At 41.4% G+C, this 24,418-nt stretch overlaps 2 protein-coding genes across 3 annotated transcripts; one reads left to right on the top strand and one right to left on the bottom strand.

Annotated features, from left to right (window-relative positions):
• Nucleotides 1-3,974: 3,974 nt before the first annotated feature.
• On the bottom strand, nucleotides 3,975-10,925 carry r3hcc1l (R3H domain and coiled-coil containing 1-like). The gene is made up of 7 exons (XM_047365642.1): nucleotides 10,787-10,925; nucleotides 10,002-10,470; nucleotides 9,000-9,187; nucleotides 8,313-8,383; nucleotides 7,672-7,767; nucleotides 5,423-5,563; nucleotides 3,975-4,699 (listed from the first exon to the last, which is right to left on the bottom strand). Exons 2-7 carry the CDS (start codon nucleotides 10,452-10,454, stop codon nucleotides 4,647-4,649), a joined length of 1,002 nt encoding a protein of 333 aa, XP_047221598.1. The 5' UTR covers nucleotides 10,455-10,470; nucleotides 10,787-10,925; the 3' UTR covers nucleotides 3,975-4,646.
• A 189-nt stretch (nucleotides 10,926-11,114) lies between these two features.
• On the top strand, nucleotides 11,115-21,054 carry crtac1a (cartilage acidic protein 1a). Of its 2 annotated transcripts, none has more exons than XM_047365641.1 (14): nucleotides 11,115-11,168; nucleotides 13,251-13,456; nucleotides 13,539-13,735; nucleotides 13,826-13,962; nucleotides 14,044-14,200; nucleotides 14,291-14,425; nucleotides 18,344-18,480; nucleotides 18,577-18,713; nucleotides 18,836-18,918; nucleotides 19,055-19,155; nucleotides 19,238-19,406; nucleotides 20,433-20,578; nucleotides 20,733-20,772; nucleotides 20,860-21,054. In XM_047365641.1, the coding sequence occupies exons 1-14, from the start codon at nucleotides 11,130-11,132 to the stop codon at nucleotides 20,865-20,867; spliced, it is 1,692 nt and encodes a 563-aa protein (XP_047221597.1). In that variant the 5' UTR covers nucleotides 11,115-11,129; the 3' UTR covers nucleotides 20,868-21,054. The 2 variants fall into 2 exon arrangements, with proteins under 2 accessions (XP_047221597.1, XP_047221596.1); XM_047365640.1 differs by having other exon boundaries at nucleotides 20,857-21,054.
• The last annotated feature ends 3,364 nt before the right edge of the window (nucleotides 21,055-24,418 follow it).

Raw genomic sequence — 24,418 nt, 5'->3', positions numbered from 1 at the left:
CATTTGTAAAGAAATTGAGCAAATTCACTCTGGAGGCATGAGACATGTTATAAAAGGTATGTCGCCGCATGTACCAAGACCAAGAAAGGCTCGGTCTATCACCGTATGATCAGTTGCATCAGATCCTACCAAAAGGATTTATACCCCCTGAACTTCTTACATTTCATCATACAACTACAAACATCACTATGTTTTAGAAGCATTTTTAGCAACAGAACAAAGCAATTATGCAACAAAATGCATAATTGTAAAATGCAAGAAAAATAGATGATCAACAGATTTTGATAAGAATTCAAGTGTGATCAGTGTGTTTCAGCTTGTTAGCAGTTAAAGCTAACAAAAGAAGCTTATAGCTTATTGGCACCAGAATCAAACACATACCTTTAAAATACCGTTAATAAAAGGGTTAAAATGCGTAAATGCGGACGGCGTGTTATGATCAATCGTTGGTATTTAAAATCACCCTTTAAATAAAGTTTGCCTTAACTTTAAAAACACACAAACACAGAACACAACCTGAGCATGTGTGCTGCATTTAGCCTGCTAGCACTAAGATAGCTGAGTTTCACACAAACAAAACCAAACTTCATAAAATGAAAAACGTTCAGATCATAAATCTTTTTCTATTACTCTGCCCAAACCCTAACCTCGTATGAACCATGCTGAGGAGTTGTCCAGGCGACGACGAAGTTTGACGAAACATCCACTTTGAACGAAGGTTAGCTTCAGCTAACCTCCGAAGCTGTTGGGGGGGGGGCGGCTCGGTGTCGGGCCGACCAAGCTGCACGTTACCACGGTGATGCGGCTCTTGTTGTCCTCCTTTCAGACTGGGAAACTGCTCCACTCGGCTTTGTAGAGACAGCGTCTCTACTGGGGAATTCTCTGGAACACAGTTTGCTTCTGCAGGCCTTAGAGAGAAAGTCAAGCAATGCTTATACCTTAATTACCCCTAAAACCTTTGACAGGTAGTGTATAAAGATAAGAAACAATTATGAAATGTTACCTATGTTGAACAACTTTTAAATTTAAAATCCTGACTTGGATGATTCTCTAATACAAAATCTTCTCTTGGAGTTAATTTAGAACTATGTTTTTCAGGAAATATATAATGATGCCTCCTCAGAAGTACAGGTCCTTCTCAAAATATTAGCATATTGTGATAAAGTTCATTATTTTCCATAATGTCATGATGAAAATTTAACATTCATATATTTTAGATTCATTGCACACTAACTGAAATATTTCAGGTCTTTCATTGTCTTAATACGGATGATTTTGGCATACAGCTCATGAAAACCCAAAATTCCTATCTCACAAAATTAGCATATCATTAAAAGGGTCTCTAAACGAACTATGAACCTAATCATCTAAATCAACGAGTTAACTCTAAACACCTGCAAAAGATTCCTGAGGCCTTTAAAACTCCCAGCCTGGTTCATCACTCAAAACCCCAATCATGGGTAAGACTGCCGACCTGACTGCTGTCCAGAAGGCCACTATTGACACCCTCAAGCAAGAGGGTAAGACACAGAAAGAAATTTCTGAACGAATAGGCTGTTCCCAGAGTGCTGTATCAAGGCACCTCAGTGGGAAGTCTGTGGGAAGGAAAAAGTGTGGCAGAAAACGCTGCACAACGAGAAGAGGTGACCGGACCCTGAGGAAGATTGTGGAGAAGGGCCGATTCCAGACCTTGGGGGACCTGCGGAAGCAGTGGACTGAGTCTGGAGTAGAAACATCCAGAGCCACCGTGCACAGGCGTGTGCAGGAAATGGGCTACAGGTGCCGCATTCACCAGGTCAAGCCACTTTTAAACCAGAAACAGCGGCAGAAGCGCCTGACCTGGGCTACAGAGAAGCAGCACTGGACTGTTGCTCAGTGGTCCAAAGTACTTTTTTCGGATGAAAGCAAATTCTGCATGTCATTCGGAAATCAAGGTGCCAGAGTCTGGAGGAAGACTGGGGAGAAGGAAATGCCAAAATGCCAGAAGTCCAGTGTCAAGTACCCACAGTCAGTGATGGTCTGGGGTACCGTGTCAGCTGCTGGTGTTGGTCCACTGTGTTTTATCAAGGGCAGGGTCAATGCAGCTAGCTATGAGGAGATTTTGGAGCACTTCATGCTTCCATCTGCTGAAAAGCTTTATGGAGATGAAGATTTCATTTTTCAGCACGACCTGGCACCTGCTCACAGTGCCAAAACCACTGGTAAATGGTTTACTGACCATGGTATCACTGTGCTCAATTGGCCTGCCAACTCTCCTGACCTGAACCCCATAGAGAATCTGTGGGATATTGTGAAGAGAACGTTGAGAGACTCAAGACCCAACACTCTGGATGAGCTAAAGGCCGCTATCGAAGCATCCTGGGCCTTCATAAGACCTCAGCAGTGCCACAGGCTGATTGCCTCTATGCCACGCCGCATTGAAGCAGTCATTTCTGCAAAAGGATTCCCGACCAAGTATTGAGTGCATAACTGTACATGATTATTTGAAGGTTGATGTTTTTTGTATTAAAAACACTTTTCTTTTATTGGTCGGATGAAATATGCTAATTTTGTGAGATAGGAATTTTGGGTTTTCATGAGCTGTATGCCACAATCATCCGTATTAAGACAATAAAAGACCTGAAATATTTCAGTTAGTGTGCAATGAATCTAAAATATATGAATGTTAAATTTTCATCATGACATTACGGAAAATAATGAACTTTATCACTATATGCTAATATTTTGAGAAGGACCTGTAGCTGCATTTAATTTAGCTCTCACAATGTTACCAAAATAACTTTCTCAAACCAGCTTTGCGCTGACCAGATAAGATGCTCTGCAGGGGGAGATTCATGTCAATGTTCTGATAAATAACTGAATGAAGGCAACATCATTTTTCAAATTTTTTGGGCAATCTGTCGGATCACTTTGCTGAATAGCCACTCGAGGTCTGCAGAAAAATAGACTCAAATTAACATTAGTTTTGATATAAGGTACCCTGAGACGAAATGATTAATTGGAGGCTCTAAATGCACGTCGGTTAGTCAAACATGGCGTGATTTCTGGCAGAGGAAGCGTGTGAGCTACATTGCCACATGGTCTGTGGTCAGCTGGGTGAAGTCGCAGCGGAGGCGTCTGTCTCCAGCTGCCAGAACACACTCCTGTTCATGAGATGTGTGTGTGTGTGTGTACACCAGAGGAAGCTCTCTTAAGAAAGCTAAGCCCGAATTAGAGGGCTGAATCTGAGACTATCATGTTAGATACGTTTGACTCTAGAAAAACATCTCTAGTCCAAAACTTTCCAGGAAAAAATGAGTAAGATATCTAGTCTCTTGCAAATGTTTTCACAGCCCATTGAACTTTTTAACACTCTGGAGTTGTGGTTGAAATGTGACAATGTGTTTTGGTGGGATGTTATATGACAGACCTACAAAAGTAGTAATTGTTCATAATTTTATATCTGAAGGTAAAAAAAATACAAATAAAAATCAGAAACAAGATAGGTGCATTTATATTTAGCCTTCTTTACTTTCATACCCATGAATAGCAGCCAGTGCAACCAACTGCCTTTAGAAGTCACCTAATTAGTAAACAGGATCCACATCAAACCAACAGGTAAGGAAAGTAAAGCATTAATTGGAGAAGCAGCCACGAGGTCCTTGGTAACTCTGGAGGACATGTGATGCTATGCTTTTGTTCTGCAGAGGCAGGAGGCTAATCAGAGCTGATGGGAAGGTCGATGGAGATAAACACAAAGCGATACTGGAAGATAACCTGTTGGAAAATAATGACCAAAACCTTCAGCCTCTAGGTGTGCAAAGCTGGCAGAGACATAACCCTAAAGCAAGAGACCTAAACCTTTACACACCATACTTGTCAAATTTTTCTTCGTGAAAAATTGTTAAACAGCACGTATCCTTTCCTTCTTGCTTTTCACTTTTTTTTTTGCATCAAATAAATTCTCAGCCAGTAAAGAAAAAAACAATCACAACTCTGATCTGGGTTTGTGCTTTATTTTCACTCGTTGATGCATCAACTCATACAACTAAAACACATTTGTTTCAGAAATAAACATGAAAAAATGTATTCAAGCTTACAAACAAGAGAGATTGTTAAGCCTCTTATTTCCCCTTACTGGTCTTCACACATCAACTATCTACACAGACTTTGAACAAGTTTAATATCTGGGATAAAACCATAAATGAATTAAAACAGTAAGCTGGCTTTAACAAATAGGACAGCTTCTTTACAAGACCTGAACAGCAAAACAACAAAAATATACACGATACATTACGTTTTAACTCATAGTTTTAAAATTAACGCTTGAGTTTGGCAGTGGCTGGTCTGACACTGGTGTGAGGGTAAAAATGTTAGCTATAACTGGGAACAGTAATAATTAGAATGATCGACTTTAGCTGGCATCAAATTCAACAATGTCTTCATCATACAAACAGTTTATCTCTTTTAAAACATATATAGAGTCACATAAAAGCTTTGGATCAGAACAGAAAATAATTTTACCATAACAGCTGGAAAATCATCAGAGCTTTAATACACATGAATGAGTCCTGGTTTTTGCCCAGATCATGACTGGAAAAACAAAAAAGAGCTGAAGTTGAATTTCAAGTAGTTTTCAAAAAGAAAAAAAAAAGACGTGTCCATTTTCACTTCCCCTCCCAAGCATCTTCTCTTTGTTTGGCTGCCAGATGCTTTTGTTCTGAAAGGTAAATCACGTGCAGACATGTTACACACATGAAGACGTGGAAGCATCACTAGAAAAAAAAAACTCCCTGAAGGTGATTCATTGATCTAAATATATATCAGTCTTCACCACAAGTAGGGATGTGAGGAGAGGTGGCAGATTGAAAGGCCAGCTGTTAGCCATTTTTATTTATATGTGGCATCACTTCCCAGAACATACCGTTTAATACATGACGCTGTTCTGTACTCACATTTACTGTGCATTTACAGATCTTAAATAAACACCATGGTGGTGTGCCTATGCTGAGAACAAAGAAGCTGTTTTTAGTTTGCTGCAGTCCGGACCTCTGCTTCCTGGACTCACTGTTCGTTGGCCTGCAGTTGTGGTTTTCCGTGCCTATATACTTATGTTCCCTCCATGAAGGAAAATGGCTGCTGTGCTGATTATAGAGCTGCAGTGATGTGCACAGCAACTGATGGACGTCTCTTGGCATCAGTTTGCATCTTTCCATTCGGTTCTGTAAAGATGTACAAACAGCTCCCTCTTGTGATAGAAACCCTGCAGTGCATGCACATATACTGTCAGGTAAGGGGTTGCTCCGTATTTCATTAAATTCTTATTTCAGCCAAAGAGACGGGTACTTTGAGAGGTATTTTTAGGATACCGAAAAATAAATTATTCACTGCAACCTCAACATACCAACAGAAAGATAAACTTAATGTGTCTGAGTAAATGTACCTTTTGCCTGCTGGAGTTTCTTCCTCTCTGCCTCTCTCTGCTCCTTCGTTAAGTTGCTTTTCATACCGAGCGCTCCGATCACAAGCTTCCGAGCCAGCGCAGCACTTGTCTGGGGTCGCTCTTTAGCAGGCAGGAGGTAGTCTGAGAATGATAAGAACACGAGTTAAAATGTTTTAGGTACTATGGTACCTAAGGTAAAGATAGTTAAAGATATTTCTGTATTTCTGTAATAAAAATCGGTTTTGGATTTGTTTGGCCCAGCCATGGATGGAGAACAACATCTGAAGCACAAAAACAAGGAGACTGGTAAAACTCTGAATCTCACGATGAAAAGCATTAACCTACTTTCAGGACAGCCCCAAGAAGGAGGAATCACAGCTGGGATCTCCATGACACTATAGTACAAATCTCTTGGTCGCAGCTCTGTTCGCCCTCTTCACCTGCAACCATCAACCGGTTGCATAGCGAAGACCTGACATCTGACTGTTCTGATCTCGCGGGTCGAGTAAAGGGCTACTGGATCCAAAGTTGAGTGCGATCTGATATCTGTGTAACCATAGATCTAAAAACGGCCAAAATAAGGCTAGTCGCCTCAACCTTTCATTCTGGGCTTCTGCAGGAAAAGAATCTGAGTCAGAGATTCCCAAGGAAGAGACGGTGTATCAAATCAAAGCGATTTTTCCCACTGCTTGAAGAACATGGCATAAAAAAAACACAGCTCTGCTTGCCTGAAGCGTACAGAGAAGCAGAAACCTGCCCCAGCAGCTAGACCGAGAGCAGCCTCCTTTATTCACAGGTACCACAGCTTCTACATCTCCCCCTTCGGACCTCCTGTCCTCCTGTTCATCAGAACGGTCCATGTAAGAGGTACTGTTTGGATTTTCCTTCCATCTCCTCTACATAAGCTGCTAAAATATCCAAATATCTCTTTAAAAACATGCTAAAAGCCAATTGCTCGGCTTTGCAGGAACCACCAACAGATCAGCTGTGTTTGCAGCACAGCTCGTCCATTTAAAAGTATCTGTGGGACTTAGAAAGGCTGTTGAATAAAGACTGATATTTGTCCTTTGTGCAGCTAAACCGTTAACCCGGGTGTGACCTCCTCTCATCTGTTCGTTCGCCATCTTGTGAGAGGCTAAAAACGTTCCTCGCCGCCACGTCAGTAGCTCCTCACTCCGTTCACAAATCATCCACAGTGGTGGCTAGTTAACAACAATTAATCGTCCAAAAGGTTATTGATTTCTAATTCGGCAAATAATACTATTGTGTTATTGAAAAAATATTGTATTTACCCTTCTGGTTTGCACTGTGAACTGGTTGTAACGCAAACAGATTGTTGTTCTTAAGCAGTTTTAAAATAAATTTGGCCTCACTCCAAATTCCTCAAAATAAAACTTCGTTCTTAAACATAAATATCCACACTGAACTGTTATATCATTGCATCATTTCTATTGATTAGCGTTTTATACTTGTGTCCTGTTTTTTTTGTAGTTTATTAGTTTTCCTTATGCTTTCATTCAAAGACCTGCAAGCCTAGTATTTAGAATGGAGATGGATTATTTTTGTTAGTAAATTGCTCTATTTTGTAAAGTCGCTGTTTATGTTTATTCTTTATTTGTGGGCAGGGCTTGCTGTTCCAGAACGCCACAGCTCAAATCACCTCTTTCATCTATTGTTCTGAAATACCACGCCCCTTTGGGCTGGTATTCACAGGACCGAACAAAAGTTGTTTGGCTAAAATTAAATAACCAAACCTGTTGTTGCACATTCCAGGGTCAAATGATCCTGAATTATTCAACCGGCATCCCTGATAAAACTAAACTGCACACAAGAAAATGCAAGCATTTTATTTTTTCCTTTGTTTTTTTTTTCCTAGTTGAATTAACTAACAATATCTTCTCAAAGATGAATCTATTAAAAACATTATCACTTTTTCAGTGTTCAATGGTAATTGGTATCAAATACTGTTGGGTAGAACGTTTATAAGGCACGAGTGCATCTTACCTCAGTGCTTGTGCTAAATATATATATTTTTTTAATTAGGCAAAACAGTCTGAGACTGGACGTACTTCAAGTGTTAAGTACAATAACGTATTTGATAAATGTCAATTGTACAAAATTACATCAACTGGTTAAAGTTTGTTTCTTGCCCTAATTGTTCTGTTTTTAACCATCTAGCCCAACCCCTGGTGTCAAAACACTACAGAAACAGTAATGTACAGTAAAAAAACAGATATGTGCATTCGTACCTGAGCAGCTGCGGGCTTTAGCCTTTGTGGCGTTGGAGGATTTGGAAAGTGGTCTCAACTTCATTAGTGGGTTTTTGGTTCTTAGAGCTTCTCGGGCTGAAAAGTGAAAACAAACAAAAAAAGCAAATTTCAAAACAGAACAACTCGGACTCAAATTTGTGAAACAAAAACAAAGTCGGCTTAAAGCACAGGGGAAAAGGAAATGGTCTCCAATTATATTACAATATATATTTTGATACACTTACTGATGTATTGTGTAAGGCTCTGTGTTAATGCACCATGTTTCATACACATCCATGAACGTTTCCCCCCAACTTCCCTGTCTTTGCTTCCATAAACAAACTATTTCAGACCCCTGCTCTAAAATCTAAGCTTGGACCCCATATTAACAGGTTTCCTTACAGTAGACTATAAGCAGATAATAAAAGATTACTTTAAATCACTGGCAGTTAAAGCAGGTATGACACATCTCCAAGGAGGGTATGAATTGATACTTGATTGGTACATAACATTCAGTAGCAGATTAACCTAAATGTTGGGTATGAAATGGCACAAACTGGAGAAGTACAAAATGTGTTAGGGAGAAAATGATCAGCATCGTTCCAGTAATTGTGCTTAAAGTGAGGCAAAGCTTCACTGACCTGCTATGGGGCTGGAGAACAGACCCAGGACATGTGTGTCGTCAATCCATTTGATGTCAAATCCTCTCTGTCTGAAAACACAGCCAGCAGTCACATGAACCCAGTACAGATCGTTTCATAAAACCTAACAACTGTCAATCAAAAAGGGCTCTCACCCTAGTGATTTAAACTCTCCATTTTAAAATTGAACATATGGAGGCGTTTTAGGTCAAACTAGATCAGGTCAGGTGTGTTGGGCATGCTTCATACTTAAAGAATGCATCAACACTTTATGATTAAGTTGTTGCCAACCTATAATGTAACAATAATAAGTCAAAAATGTGGTGTCATTTGATCGGCTAGGCCATAAACTTGCTTCTTATTTTGCAAAGCAGTGCACAGCAAAAAACACCTGCACAGCAAAAAATTACTCCAAACTTTCTAAAGTTTAAATAAATAAACAAAGTAAAGAAACATTCAATAAAACCCATACATTTATGTCATGGGGCCTTATTGAAAATAGACTAGATGCAGATTCAGGAATGTAAAGCATGAACAAGAAAGAAGGCAACTAATGCTTAACTGTCTTTAATTTTGGAAAAACTCAGGACTACAGAATCACTACTCTGATTTAAACAAAGAATACTTATCAAAGTAAAAACTAATTTTCCCAAAAAAAGTTGAGGAATCAGATTGATGCATGCATACTGGTAGCACTGAAATAACTTGAGAAGGTCTTCCGTCTTAAACTCTGTGGGGAAGTCGTAGATTTCCACAATATGAGAAAGTTCGTCCTCTGTGAGGTCGATGTCTTCTTCGTCGTCCATCTCCATGTTGTAGTAGTCAAATCTAGGTTCCTGTAGCGACTTCTTCTTTCTGCCCTCCCTCACAGCCAGCTGGAGCAGTGAGAGACAGAGGAAGATGTGACTGAAAGGAGACGGTTGTATTTTGCTCCCATGGTGTGTTTACGCTGAAGTTCGGCTGAACATGCACAGCTCTGAGGAAAAGTTCATTTATGGTCATCATCGGCATGAATGTCTAACCAATTTGAGACTTTTGATGATTTATTTCAATGGTTAATTTTTCATTGTGGAATAATTGTGTAACTTTAACTTCAGGAAACTTCAAAAACATCAAATGAGTGCAAATGTTTTAATTTAATGTGGATATGGTTTAATCCAAAGAAGGTAAAACGTTTGCATGCAGGATCAAATGTATACATACGCCTAAAAAAATATTTGGTTAAATGTGCATCACTAAGTTGCAGAGGCTGGATGTTTGACCACTCTTATAATTAGAAATGGTAGAGGTCATTCAAACTGATTGTTTTCCTAGCCTGGACCTGCCTTTCAACTAGAGTCCATAATGGTCCATTCCAGTAGCTTAACCTGAGCCAGATTTATTCATTCTAATTTTAAATGTTTGGGACCATTATCCTGCTGGAAAGCCTAATCGCGCCAATGTGTTTAACAATGTAGCTGTTGGTTGGAGGTGTAGTTGAAGAATTTAGAGACAGCCCTTCATTAATTCACCATCATTGTGGAATGCAGAAGTACCTTCGGTAGCTAAAAAGATCCTAAGCATGATACTCCCACCACCATGCTTAACAGCTGATACTGTGCATAGTAAAAGTACAACAATACAACAATATGTTGGAGAACATGAATGCTGATTGAAATTCAGAGATGCTAAAACCCAAAAAGCTCTCACCTCTTCCAGCAGATGTGGATCTAAACAGTCCCCATCATCATTGAACAACGTTTCCCAGCTCTCCTCTTCCTCCTCTGCTTTTTCATCCTGAGGAGATTCATCCAGCTGTGAGGAAGCTTCAGCCTCTTCTTGCCCATTAACCACCGCCTCTGCCTCCTGTAGCCTCTCCTCCTTCACATCACTGCTCTGAGCGTCTCCCTCTCCAACAGGTGCTGTGGTGTTAGCCTTGTCCTTCCTGTTTTTGGCGTTCTTTCGTGCCTTGTCTGTGTATCGGGGTTTGGGTTTTGGATTATCTTCTCCCTGAGTCTGAACTTTGTCTTTAGTGGCCTGGCGTCGCGGTTTAGGGGCGTACAGAGCCTGGCTGGGCCTCTTTGAATGACAGGGAGCTGTAGATGTCGGCTGGGTGGGAGCGCAGTCTTCCTTTGGCTCTTCTTTTGGCTGTTCCTTCTCCATGTTTAAATTAAAACATCTGGATACAGCAGGAAGCGGAGAGTTTCACTTTTACAGCAACTAATTAAGTGTAAAGGTATTTTGATTTTATTTTAATCTTAAAATAGTTATTAGTGTTTAGACGTGTATCATTAAAATGTAATTCCGTCTAAGACATCTTCGGACACCTTACTCGAAACATTTAGCTAGTTTCGCTAAGTAAACCTCTCCCTTCGCTGAGAAGTTAAATATTATCTATGAATAGCACAGCTAAAACATTATCAAAAAAATACTCAAAGTATATATTTTTCCTTCAAAATAGTCAAACTTGAGATGAATTTGCGCTTTAAGCTTACCCGTGTTTGGTTTGTTTAGGAAACAGATTTTGTCGCGTTCTATTACGAAAGCATAGCAAAGCATCTTGGGAAATATAGTTCTCTGTGTCCCTGTCCTGCACCTAAACAAGCCTTAACAAAGGGAAGCAGCTTTTATACACATCGAGTTAGAATATTAAATAAACATGGGCTGCCTTAATAGGCCTATGTCTTTGTAGTTAAGATGAATCAATGTATTTATTTTAATATAAATTATAGCTCAAGCAACGGAATTGGGGTCGCACCATTTTTTAACCGGCGAGGAAACAGTGCGCCAGGTTGGCGTGGTTCCGCATCAGCTGATGTAGGTCAGATATACCCCTTAATGCACTGGTATGTTTTTTTTTCCAGGCACATTGCTCATGTAAGTAAAATAATGATATTTTGTTGCCGTGCCAGGATGCAAAATAGTTTTGAATGATAATGAGGTGAATCTGCAGAATATGATCAAGTACAAGCTTGATTTTAGCAAGGACTTAATCCGTGGTCATTTATGTTTCATGCTTATTTACATTGTCTGAGGTAAATGACTTAATACATCAGATAAACGTTGACAGGTAGTGCTGTGCATGAAGATGTTCAATCAAGTTGCTTCAATAAACTCTCCCTTGTGTCTTTAAACAGAAATCTCTCAGGGGTGAATTTAAGGCATTTTTTGCAGAAAAGAGCCAGAACCTTTCTCCTTGAAGACTTAACTGAGTTCACTGCAGTACAATGAATTCATTGCCATGTTCAAAAGACCATTTGGCACGATTTGGGCTTTGTGACATGGAGCATTATCCAACAGGACGCCATCAAAGGAAGGGTACACTGTGGTCATAAGGGAATGGGCATGGTCAGCAAAGGCTGAGGCGTTTCAATTTTGCCCAATTGATACTAAAGGGCCCAAACTAGGCCAAGAAAATACATCATCACAACCCTAAACGATTGTTACAGGCAGGATGGATCTATGCTTTTATGTTGTTTACATCATATTCTGACACATCAGATACAACATTTTTCCAATCTGTGGTCCAGGTTTAGAGAGCCCTTTTGAATTGTAGCCTCAGTTTCCCGTTCTTTTCAGACAGGAACGCTACTTGGTTTGATCTTCTGTTTGATGTGTTGTGCATTTAGGGTTGCTATTCTGCAAACCTTGTTTGTAAGGAGTGGTTATTTGAGCTACTGATGCCTTGTATTGTATAATCTCCAAGAGACTTGATCTCACCTGATCTCTGAAATCTACAAGACATTTTTTCCACAGAACTGCCTGAAAAATGGTTGTGTCTAAAAAACCAAGTAGATCTACAGTTTCTGAAATACTCCTACCAGTATATCTGGCACCAACAGTCATGCCACATTCAAAGTCACTTCAATACCTTTTCTTCCTCATTCTGAAGCTCATTTGTGTCTTTGTCACGTGTAGATGCCTAAATGCATTGAGCTGTGCCAAGACTTTGGAGAATATGCCGTTTGTGTTAACAAACAATTGAACAGGTACGCCTGATATAGTGACCGACGAGCTCATTTGCACAATCCTTCCATTCCGCTTCGTGATTGACTATAACCATCGCCGGCAGACCGTCAGGGAGCGTACCCAAGGTCTCAGCGAAGCGCCCACAAAATACGGGACACCAATTGGACAAAATCCTTAGTGTTCAGAAGCGTGCTCTGTGATTGGTTAGATTTCCCGAACATTATACAAGATGTTTCATAAATGCTAAATGTAGGAGTTGTGTAAGGTCCTACATCGCTAAGCTCGTTTTATAAAGCCGTGCGCTGTGAACATCTGTGTATCTCTATTCACTGACACGGTAAGAGAGTATTATGCAGTGTTTGTTAGCGACTGTGCTCTATTGGTGAAATTTATGTTAAGGAAATATAAATTTAGTATACAATTTATAATTTCTGTTGTCTTAGAAATGAGCAGAAATGCAGAAAATAGTATTTGTAACTAATCATTATCACCATTGTTTTTTGTTTCTAGAAGCATGTTAAATGTTTAAGAAAGGTTTTTATAAATAAAAAAAAAAAAACAGAAGAGAAGAGAAGAGAATAAAGTGACTTGTATAAGTATCCCTATACTCTACGCTATTTTATTGACTTCTGAAGTTAAGTGGCTCCACTGCATTTTAAAGAGGGGCATCGGAGTGAAAGGGACCAAATAGAAATGCACCACTTCCTTTTAGATTTAAGTGCAAAACATTTTATTTACTTATTTATTTCTTTACTGCTTTTCCTTCTTCTTCATAATTTTATTTTTGCTTTGATGTATCACATGAAACCCATAAAATACATAGATGTGTGTAGTTGTAATGTGACAAAATGTGCAAAACGTCAAGGGTTATGAATATTTTTACAAGGCACTATCACTTTCTTTGTTTTAATTTATTCCAACAATAAACCAATAAAATTCCTCATTTTAAGCTGAGCTTCATTAACTAGACTTGTTCCTTCTTTTCACAAGGTTTTAGTCATGTTGGGTTCAGGATTGCTGCTCCTCCTGATTACACTGTGGCATCGGTCTGATGGTCAGAACTCGGCCCCCATGCTCCAGGTTGTAACACAGACTGTGCTGCCACCTGACAGTGTGAACAATCCCACACAGCTCAACTACGGCATGGCTGTCACAAACGTGGACGGTGGCAGTGACCTAGAAGTGGTGGTTGCAGGGTGAGTGGTAATATTTGTAAATATATGGGATGGGAGGATGTCTTGTGTGAGTTAAACAAACACCTGATCTGTTCTCCCCCAGGTACAACGGTCCGAATCTGGTGCTGAAGTACGACCGCACCCTAAGTAAGCTGGTAAACATTGCCATTGATGACAGAAACTCCCCATACTATGCACTGAGGGACAGAGCAGGAAATGCTATCGGTGTTACTGCATGTGATGTGGATGGAGACGGACTTGAAGAGATCTATTTCCTCAATACAAACAATGCCTACTCTGGTAAATATGACTTTCCTAAAACCACAAGATTTAACAATCCAAATTAGCTGCAAATATATCAAGCGTATCTGAATGACTGTGTTTATGCAGGACGGGCAACATATTCAGACAAGCTCTTCAAGTTTCGCAACGGCCGCTATGAAGATCTGCTCAGCGACGAACTCAATATCGGCCGTGGTGTTGCCAATCAAATGGCTGGACGTTCAGTTGCATGTGTCGACAGAAAGGTATTTGCTCAGGGTTTCTCTGCAGTTTTGGCCTGTTGTTTTCTAAGAATATTTTACTCGAACTTGTGTGGTGTTTTCCAGGGAACAGGCCGGTACTCCATCTACGTGGCGAACTATGCTCAAGGCAGCGTTGGTCCACACACACTCTTAGAAATGGATGAGACCGCTAGTGATGTGTCCAGAGGAGTCATTGCCATCGCTGACGTTGCTGCTACAGCCGGGGTCAACAAGCTCACAGGTCAGAGAGGAAGCTGCAGAGCTGAAGCATCCCACTTTTTAAGGCTATTATGACCAGAGCAGAAACCTTCATGGTCTGCTTGCTCTTTAGGTGGTCGCGGTGTGGTTGTTGGACCAATCCTGAACCAGATGAGGTCGGACGTGTTCTGCGACAATGAGAACGGTGCCAACTTCCTGTTCAAGAACAATGGAGATGGGACGTTTGTGGACATGGCCCAGCAGGCAGGTAAGAAAACAACTGATAGAGAAGAAAATTTAATCTGAAGGGTGTAAATAATATTTAATACATATTAAGCTTTAAAGCTTTTGGTTTCACACTTTATCCTTTTCCTCTGTTTAACTAAAGACCAATAATATAACTCAGTTCAATTTATTTTACTTATAAAACACCAAATTACCACAGATGTCATCTCAAGCCACTTTACAAACAGGTTAGTACATATGCAGTTTATTGTTGTCATAGCAATACAAACTATCCATATAGTTACATTCAGATCCTGTACAGCTTGAGTGTAAATATAATACAGTACAACCAAGAGTTTACAACAATCTCTCCTCCTGAGCAAGCATGTGGCCACAGTAGAGAGGGACAGCTTCTTTTTAACATGTAGAAACCTCCAGCAGATCCAGGCTCTGTATGATCGGCTTTCAGCCACCAGCAACTGGGAGTTAAGAGCACAGAGCTGAGAAAGGACAAAAAATTCAGGCGCACTGGTGCAGGAGTACTTTCTTGTCTGGTTAAATATCGGGTTAAATGTATATCACCGTGTCCCGCACAAATATCGGCACTACTGATTAACTTTATTTACATTTGTAAATAACCTTTTATTATTTATTGCAATAGCATGATATCACATGGAAAAATATGGAAAAATCCAGTCATAAATCAAAGAATTCCAGTGCTAAGAAATAATAATTTAAAATAAAAATACAGCTGCCACAAATATTTACACTCAAATAAAAGAAGTCAATTGCTGGGGGACTTCAACGCCCACGTGGGGAATGACAGTGACACCTGGAGAGGCGTGATCGGGAGGAATGGCCTCCTCGATCTGAATCCAAATGGTGTTTCGTTATTGGACTTCTGTGCTAGTCACGGATTGTCCATAATGAACACCATGTTCAAACATAAGGGTGTCCATCAGTGCACTAGGCACCAGGACACCCTAGGCAGGAGATCGATGATCGACTTTGTTGTTGTATCATCAGATCTTAGGCCGCATGTTTTGGACACTTGGGTGAAGAGAGGAGCTGAGCTGTCCACTGATCACCACCTGGTGGTGAGTTGGATCCGCTGGAAGAGGAGAAAGCCGGACAGACTTGGCAGGCCCAAGCGCATAATGAGGGTCTGCTGGGAACGTGTGGCGGAGCCCTTGGCCAGGGATGTATTCAACTCCAACCTCCGAGAGAGCTTTGACCAGATTCCGGTGGATGTTGGAGACATAGAGTCCGAGTGGACCATGTTCTCTGCATCTATTGTCGATGCTGCTGCCCGTAGCTGCAGCCGTAAGGTCTGCGGTGCCTGTCGCAGCTGCAATCCCCGAACCCGGTGGTGGACACCAGCAGTAAGGGACGCTGTCAAGCTGAAGAAGGAGTTCTATCAGCTGTGGTTGGCTTGTGGGACTCCTAAGGCGGCTGACAGGTACCCTGAGGCCAAGCGTGCCGTGGCCCGGCCTGTGGCAGAGGCATAAACGCGGGCCTCGGAGGAGTTCGGTGAGGCCATGGAGAAGGACTACCAGTTGGCCTCCAAGCAATTCTGGCAAACCGTCCGGCGGCTCAGGAGGGGGAAGCAGTGCTTCGCTGTTTATAGTGGGGGTGGGAGGGTGCTGACCTCGACTGGGGACATTATCGGGCAGTGGAAGGAGTACTTCGAGGATCTCCTCAATCCTGCCTCAAGTCTCTGGATGTTGTGGGGCTGTGATGGTTGACACGCCTCTTCAACATTATGTGGCAGTCGGGGACAGTGCCTCTGGCCTGGCAGACTGGGGTGGTGGTCCCCCTTCACAAGAGGGGTGACCGGAGGGTGTGTTCCAACTACAGGGGGATCACATTCCTCAGCCTCCCTGGTAAGGCCTACGCCAGGGTATTGGAGAGGAGAGTCCGGCCGATAGTCGAACCTCGGCTTCAGGAGGAGCAGTGTGGTTTTCAGCCCGGCCGTGGAACACTAGACCAGCTCTACATCCTCTACAGGGTGCTCGAGGGTTCATGGGAGTTTGCCCAACCACTCCACATGTGTTTTGTGGACCTGGAGAAAGCATTTGACTGTGTCCCTCGTGGTGCCCTGTGGGGGGTGCTCCAGGAGTATGGAATTGGGGGCCCTTTATTAGGGGCCATCCGGTCCTTGTACGAGCGGAGCAGGAGTTTGGTCCACATTGCCGGCACAAAGTCGGACCTGTTCCCGGTGCATGTTGGACTCCAGCAGGGCTGCCTTTTGTCACTGGTCCTGTTCACAACTTTTATGGACAGAATTTCTAGGGCCAAGGGCCGGAGGGGGTCTGGTTTGGGGACCAGTGGATTTCGTCTCTTCTTTTTGCAGATGACGTGGTCCTGCTGGCCCCCTCTAGCCAAGACCTACAGTATGCACTGGGGCGGTTCACAGCCGAGTGTGGAGCGCCTGGGATGAAGATCAGCTCCTCCAAGTCCGAGGCCATGGTTCTCGACCGGAAAAGGGTGGCTTGTCCTCTTCAGGTTGGAGGGAAGTTCCTGACTCAAGTGGAGGAGTTCAAGTATCTCGAGGTCTTGTTCACGAGTGAGGGAAGAATGGAGCAGGAGATCGACAGACGGATTGGTGTGGCTGCCGCAGTAATGGGGGCGCTGTGCCGGTCCGTTGTGGTGAAGAGAGAGCTGAGCCCTCTATTTACTGGTCAGTCTACGTTCCTACCCTCACCTATGGCCATGAACTTTGGGTCATGACCGAAAGAACGAGATCCCGGATACAAGCGGCTGAAATGAGCTTCCTTCTTAGGGTGGCTGGGCACTCCCTTAGAGATATAGGGTGAGGAGGGAGCTCGGAGTAGAGCCGCTGCTCCTCCACATTGAGAGGAGCCAGTTGAGGTGGCCCTGGCATCTACACTGGATGCCTCCTGGATGCCTTCCTTAGGAGGTGTTCCATGCATGTCCCACCGGGAGGCCCAGGGGACAGCCCAGGACACGCTGGAGGGACTATGTCTCTTGGCTGGCCTGGGAACGCCTTGAGCTCCCCCCGGAGGAGCTGGAGGAGGTGTCTGGGGAGAGGGACGTCTGGGTGTCTCTGCTGAGTCTGCTGCCCCCGCAACCTGGTCCCGGATAAAGAGGAAGACGACGAGTACGATTAAAGCAGTCAAGCATACATGTATACAGTACACATTTTGAACTCAAGTATACAAAATCCTATTGCTACATTTACTTTCTAGAATTTATTAGTTTATTTATTTCGGACTGGGAATAATGGATAAAAGACTAAATGTAATAAAATCCAGCAGCAATGATGACTGTAATCAGTAAACGGCAAAGACAAATATTTTTGATGATCAGAGTGTCTCTGAATACAATTGGCAATCCCTGGCAATATTAAAAAGTTTAAATCATATGCGTTTGTGACAACAAGGCTGTTATGCCAGATGGTATCTGAGGTCAAAAAGAATCTCTCAACCTCTCCAGTAGAAACTCCAGCAAAGAGCGGCGTCTGGGGTTCACCAGCAATACATTTTTTAGGCTTTTGTCCGCATCGGTGGTGGACGTATCTCCAGAATGTGACATTTTGGCTTTGATAAATTATTTGATATTAGACTGTGTGCAGCTTGAAGTGAAAAATTTCAAGCTGCTATTGCCAAAACAAATGTCAAGAAGAGTGCCTTGCATTTGCTGATGGTGTCAGGGATTCTGCAAACAAAAGGTGAAGCAGTGGGAGCAGCTCCGTGACTTTAAAGCTGTGGGACGTGTTCATCACATGTTTACAGACACTGCTGTGTGGATGCCTGCAGAGACCAATGTCATTAAAAATACAGCTTATACAATATTATTATTAATTATATTTTATCATTTATTGTACATAAATCAGTATTTTTTATTACATAATTGCAAAAATCAAATAAGCTCAATAATGAAGCACAGCTCATTTATTGAATTTTTTATTTCAATGTTTTTATTATTTCCTTGAATAAAGGTGTGGAGGACCGGTTCCAGCATGGCAGGGGAGTAGCACTGGCTGACTTCAATGGGGACGGAAAGACAGACATTGTCTACGGCAACTGGAATGGGCCACACCGACTCTACATCCAGACCAGCGACTCCAAATTCCGTGTAAGGAAAAAAAGGGACAAGATTTTGGAAAAATCATCAAAATCTTGGCTTAAGTAGAGGTTTTAAAGACTTTATATATATATTGTTTGAGTGTAGGATATTGCCAGTGGAGAGTTTGCTTCACCATCTCCTATCCGCACCGTCATCGCTGCAGACTTTGATAATGACAAGGAGCTGGAGGTGTTCTTTAACAATATTGCCTACAGAGGAATCGCACCAAACAGATTGTTCAGGTTACATTTCAAAATTTACAGAGATTCAATTCCTAATCATAGACATACTGTAGGTCATTCACAGATAGACGTAGGATTTATTTTTAAATTGGACATTTTAAGCAGATGGTGATTGTCTGCAGGGTGTCGAGAAGAGCTAATGCAGACCCTTTGATCGAGGAGCTTAACGTAGGAGATGCTGCAGAGCCACAGGGGCGAGGAACAGGTCAGCCGTCTCTAATTTCAGTATGATGTCACCCTGACTTCCTGTTTTTCTGTACAGGTGCAACCATTAGATAAAACTACAGCTACATGTAACAGTAGGTCAAGCCAGCAAAAAGGAGTCTGTTTGTTTTGGACAGGTGGAACTGTGACAGACCTCGATGGGGATGGACAGCTGGATCTTCTGCTGGCTCACGGGGAGAGCGACCAGCAGCCAATCTCAGTCTTTAAGGTCACACAGGTTTGTATCTGTGCATGGTTGTTCATTTTGACTTGAACCCAATTACTGTCAAGCTAATCATCATCATCATCCTTGTTGTCAGGGTTCATCCAACAATTGGCTGCGAGTCGTTCCTCGTACCCAGTTTGGGGCGTTTGCTCGCGGTGCCAAAGTAACGGCCTTCACCGCTCAGAGTGGAGCTCTCACACGCATCATCGATGGAGGCTCTGGGTACCTGTGTGAGATGGAGCCTGTCGCCCACTTTGGATTAGGTACGATGACATGTCAGCAAAGATGTTGGTTGAGCAAATCTCAGATACTCAATTTTACCACAATTCCTGTTAACCAAATGCAGTATCGAAGTATGCATGCCATTTTTATTAGTATAGGTGGATCTTTAATAAATTAGAATATCAGCAACGTGTTTATTTCAGTCATTGAATTAAAAAAGTAAGGCTCATATATTATTTAGGTTCATTACACACAGATAATTATGTTTCAAATATTTATTTCTGTTTGTTTGGATGAGTGTTGCTTACAGCTAATGAAAACCAAAACTTCAGTTTTTCAGAAAACTAGAATATTACATAAGATCAGTAAAAAAGGCTATTTAATGCATAAATGTGGACCTTCTGAAAAGTATGTATATGTTCTACAGGTATATCTAAAAAAAATTGAATATTGTGGAAAAGTTCAATATTTTTGTCGGTTGTATATAATTGAAATTCTCACTAGCTGTAAGCCTTATTCATCACAATTAACAGAAAGGAGCATATGAAATATACGTATCACTCTGTGTAACGGGTCTAAATATTGAGTTTTATTTTTTCATTTAAATACTGAAATAAATACACAAATTAATAACATTCTTCTTCATGAGATGAACCTGTACATTGGATGTTATTACTTGTGGCCAACATCATACGTATTTGAATACACTGTGAACAATGTGATAAAATTAAATGCAAACATAAATACATGGGCTGCAAACACTGATTTGATTCACCTCTCATCTATAATTTAGCCCAATTCATTGTTTGACTACATAAAGAAAGGGAAGGGTGTTTAACATTAAATAAATAAAAGAACTGATCTCTCAATAAAGCATCATGACCTAAAGTAATGAAACAATGAGCCTCAGTGTGATGTGAAAACTCTGGCATGCAACAAATGTTCTCTTCAGATTTTGAGGACTCAGCAGGAAGCAGAAAAACGTATTTTTAAATTAAAAACAATAAAAAACCTAAATGTATTTTTTCTACACTCAATGTTTTTTTTTTTAAACCTGTAACTTCCAGGAACAGACACGGTGAAAGTTCTGGAGGTCTCCTGGCCGGACGGCACCACAATGACTCGAGCTCTCAAGTCTGGAGAAATTAAGTCTTTGGTGGAAGTAGCCTACCCGAAAAACGGAGAAATGTCCATGCTTCCCAATGACACGCAGGTACACAACACGGATTCACAGCATGACTGTTGAATTAAAACATTTACCCAACACATCACAGCCTTTACTACTTTGTGTTTTTAATTTGACCTAATTCATAAGACAATGTCCATCTTTTAAAGCCTATATATTGAAGAGTTTCTTTTTTTTTCAGTGTGGGAAAGGCTTTACTGTCATGAACGGCCGCTGTGCAGGTAGGCCAAATAAACGGTAAACGTTTTTCAGATCTGATCTTAGTTTGTTTTATTTTCTTTTACATTATATTTTTTTTGTTTCAGCAGGTATTTGAGGAAAATCACATGGAAAAAATTCTTTAAAGGGCTGATGTGTTGTGCTACAGAGAATATGACTTTGAATGCTTTTTAAAAAGGTTTACTTTGAGTAGTTTTATTGTTTTAAATTCCTTATTTTTCACTAACGTTTTATTTTTACTGCTTTACAAATCTTGTTTAATAAAGTGCTCTGCTATTTCACTATTTTGGGGTCAGTTTATCATTTCATGAATATACTGTGTCAGTCTCTTTTGCTTAAGGAACAGTTGTTTCTTCTCTTACAAATCCTTGAAAGAGTATTTACACTCCTTAAACTTTCCTACTTTGTCCTGTTACAACCACAAAGCTTTTTATTGGGATTTTATGTTATAGATCAACATATGGTAGCTCGTAATGGTTAAGAGCAATAAAAGGGATGTCTTTTTTCAAAATGTTAAACAAACAAAAATCTGGAAAGTGCAGCAGGGCTTTTGGATGGAGACCCCTGAGTCAATGTTTTGCAGAACCGCCTTTAGCTGCATATAAAGCTACAGGTCTTCTGTCTTCTTTATTTCTTTACCAGTTTTTTACATCTCTAGAGAATTTAACCTATTCATTTTTACAATCTCTCAAGCTCAGTGAGATTGGATGGAGAGGATTTGGGAACGTTAAAGTTTAGGTCTCGCCACAGTTTTCCATCTGGATTTGCCTCTAGACTTTGACTAAAACATAAATATGCCATGATCTAAAGCATTCTGTTGCAGCTCTGGCTTTATGCTATGGGTTGTTGTTCTGCTGGAAGATGAACTTCTGCCTCAATCTAAATTTTCTTGCAGCCTCTAACCAGTTTTCATCCTGGATTGGCCTGTAATTGGCTTAATCCATCTTTCTATCAACTCTTGATAGCTTCTGATGAAGAAAAGCGTCCTCCCAGCATAATGCTGCCAAGACCAAGTTTCACTGCAGAGATGTTGTATTGAGCATGATGTGCAATTACGTTTCATTTTGCATTTTACACGTGGACCTACTCTCATTTGATCAGAAGAACTGTCCTGTCCCACCTGAGCTCTAGATCTCTGGAGGGCCTCTAAAATGGCTGTGGGCTTTGTGGTTGCCTCCCTGATAAATGATCTCCTTGAACAGCCTGTCAGTTTAGCTGAGCCAGGTCTTGGTTAGTTTGCTCTTCAGTCCAACTCTTTCTGCCTTTAGGTGATGGAGGGATGGATTGATCAACATTCAAACTTGGTATATTGTTGTACAACTTAACCTTGCTTTAAACTTCTCCACAGCTTTATCAACGGTCTGAATTGAGTACTTTTTCTTGCTCTTTATGATAATGTTTGTTCACCAGTGTTCTCTAAAAAATCTTTGAGGCCTTCACAGAACAGCTGGAGATGACATTAAATTAAACCCTTTTGGACTCTATGCTAATTCAGTGACTTCTTAAAGAAATTGGTTGCAGTGAATTTGTGCAGGGTTGAGTAAAGGGAGCTAAATACATATGCACCCCACACTTCACTGATTTTTATTGTGATGTCGGTATTGGTTGCTCACATAAAATCCCTGTAAAATATGTTGAGGCAAGTTGTAACTTGGCAAAATGTAAAACTACAACACCTTTTGTAAGGCATTCAGTATACATTGATAGCAGTAAAGAAGAGCTTGAACATTCACCCTGTTAGGACTGGCAGTGTTGGCTCCAAGAGGAAAGAAAACAAGGCCAGTAAAAATGTGAATGTTTTGTTGAGAAAATCGAGTTCCTTTATTCCCGTGTTCACCTTTTAGGCCTTCCTTTGTCTCCATTCCACGTTGATGACCTGTGGATAACACTTTAATCTGATGTCAGTGTGTCTCTCATTGTTTTTGCTGTTGTCCTCTGCTGTCTCTCTCCATCCTTTCAGCTTTAGCACCATTTCACTATGGTCTCCGTTCTTCAGTGCCCTTGTTTGACGCATCCTGTTGGGACACATTCTCACTCTTGTGTGTCATGATGCTGTTTGCACTGGCAAATCTGAGGTGAGAGTTATCTGCAGAGAACTAACAACACAGTTTTCATCAAGCTCCACGCGCCTGGACCAGAGAACATCTGAAAGGACTGAGAGACTCAGTCTTTGATATCCTACTGCCTGGTTGTTACTTTTTTGTTTTGGCTGAGCTGGTTGCATGCAAAAACTGGGATCAGTTTTCTTAAGGTGTGGTGGTGTGTAACGAGTCAGGCAAACATACAGGTACATCCCAAACAATTTGAATGTCCATAGAAGTGAAATATTTCTTGCCAATCATTTCCGAAAGTGAAATGGTTATTTTGTAGAGATTCATTCTACATAGAATAAAATACTTGAAGCTTTTATTCCTTGTAATTGGCTTACAGGTACAGAAAACCCAAAATTCTGTGACCTAGAAAATTAGAATATCACATTAGACCAATCAAAAAAGGATGTTTTAAGCACAAATGTCAGGCTTCTAAAAAGTATGCCAATTTCTATGCACTCAATGCCTGGTTGTGCCTCCTCTTGCATGAATTACTGCATCAATGCGTCGTGGTATAGAGGCGATCAGCCTGTGGCACTGCGTAGGTCTTATGGAAGTCCAGGTTGCTTTGATAGCTGCCTTCAGGTCATCTGCCTTGTTGGGTCTGGTGTCTCTCATCTTCCTCCTAACAGCCCAAAGATTCTCTATGGGGTTTAGGTCAGGGTAGTTTTCTGGCCAATCAAGAACAGGAACACCATGGTCAATGAAGCAGCTTTTGGTACCTTTGGCAGTGTGGACAGGGGTCAAGTTCTGCTGGAAAATAAAATCAGCATCTCCACACAGCTTGTCAGCAGAGAGAAGCATGACGTGCTCTAGAATTACCTGGTAGATGGTTGCATTGACTGTGGACTTCAGAAAACACAGTGGACCAACACCAGTAGATGACATGTCACTCCAAACCATCACTGACTGTGGAAGCTTCACACTGGACTTCAAGCAACATGGAGTCTGTGCCTCTCCCCTCTTCCTTCAGTCTCTGGGACATTGATTTCCAAATAAATGCAGATTTACTTTCATCTGAAAACAGGGCTTTGGACCATTAAGCAACAATCCGGTTCCTTTTCTTCTCAGCCCAGGTAAGACGGTCCTGATGTTGTGTTTAGTTCTGGAGTGGCTTGACACGAGGAATGCGACATTTGATGCACCGACTCCAGCCTCAGTCCACTCCTAGTGACTCATGTCACTCCAATTCATCACTGACTGTGGAAACTTTACACTGGACTTCAAGCAACATGGATTCTGTGCCTCACCACCTTTCCCCCAGACTCTGAGACCTTGATTTCCAAAGGAAATGCAGATTTACCTTCATCTGAAAATAGGACTTTGGACCATTGAGCAACAGTTCAGTTCCTTTTCTTATTAGCCCAGGTAAGACGCCTCAAACATCGTCTCTGGTTTGGTGGCTCAACATGAGGAATGTGACATTTGTAGCCCATGTCTAGTATTCGTCTGTGTGTGGTGGCTCTTGATGCACCGACTCCAGCCTCAGTCCACTCCTTGGGAAGCCCCCCCAAATTCTTGAATGTATTTTGCTTGACAGACCTCTCAAGGCTGCGGT

This window comes from Girardinichthys multiradiatus, chromosome 5 (assembly GCF_021462225.1).
Source record: "Girardinichthys multiradiatus isolate DD_20200921_A chromosome 5, DD_fGirMul_XY1, whole genome shotgun sequence".
NCBI lineage: Eukaryota > Metazoa > Chordata > Actinopteri > Cyprinodontiformes > Goodeidae > Girardinichthys > Girardinichthys multiradiatus.
The sequence above is the reverse complement of the archived record's forward strand: the minus strand, read 5'-3'. Positions and strand labels throughout refer to the sequence as shown.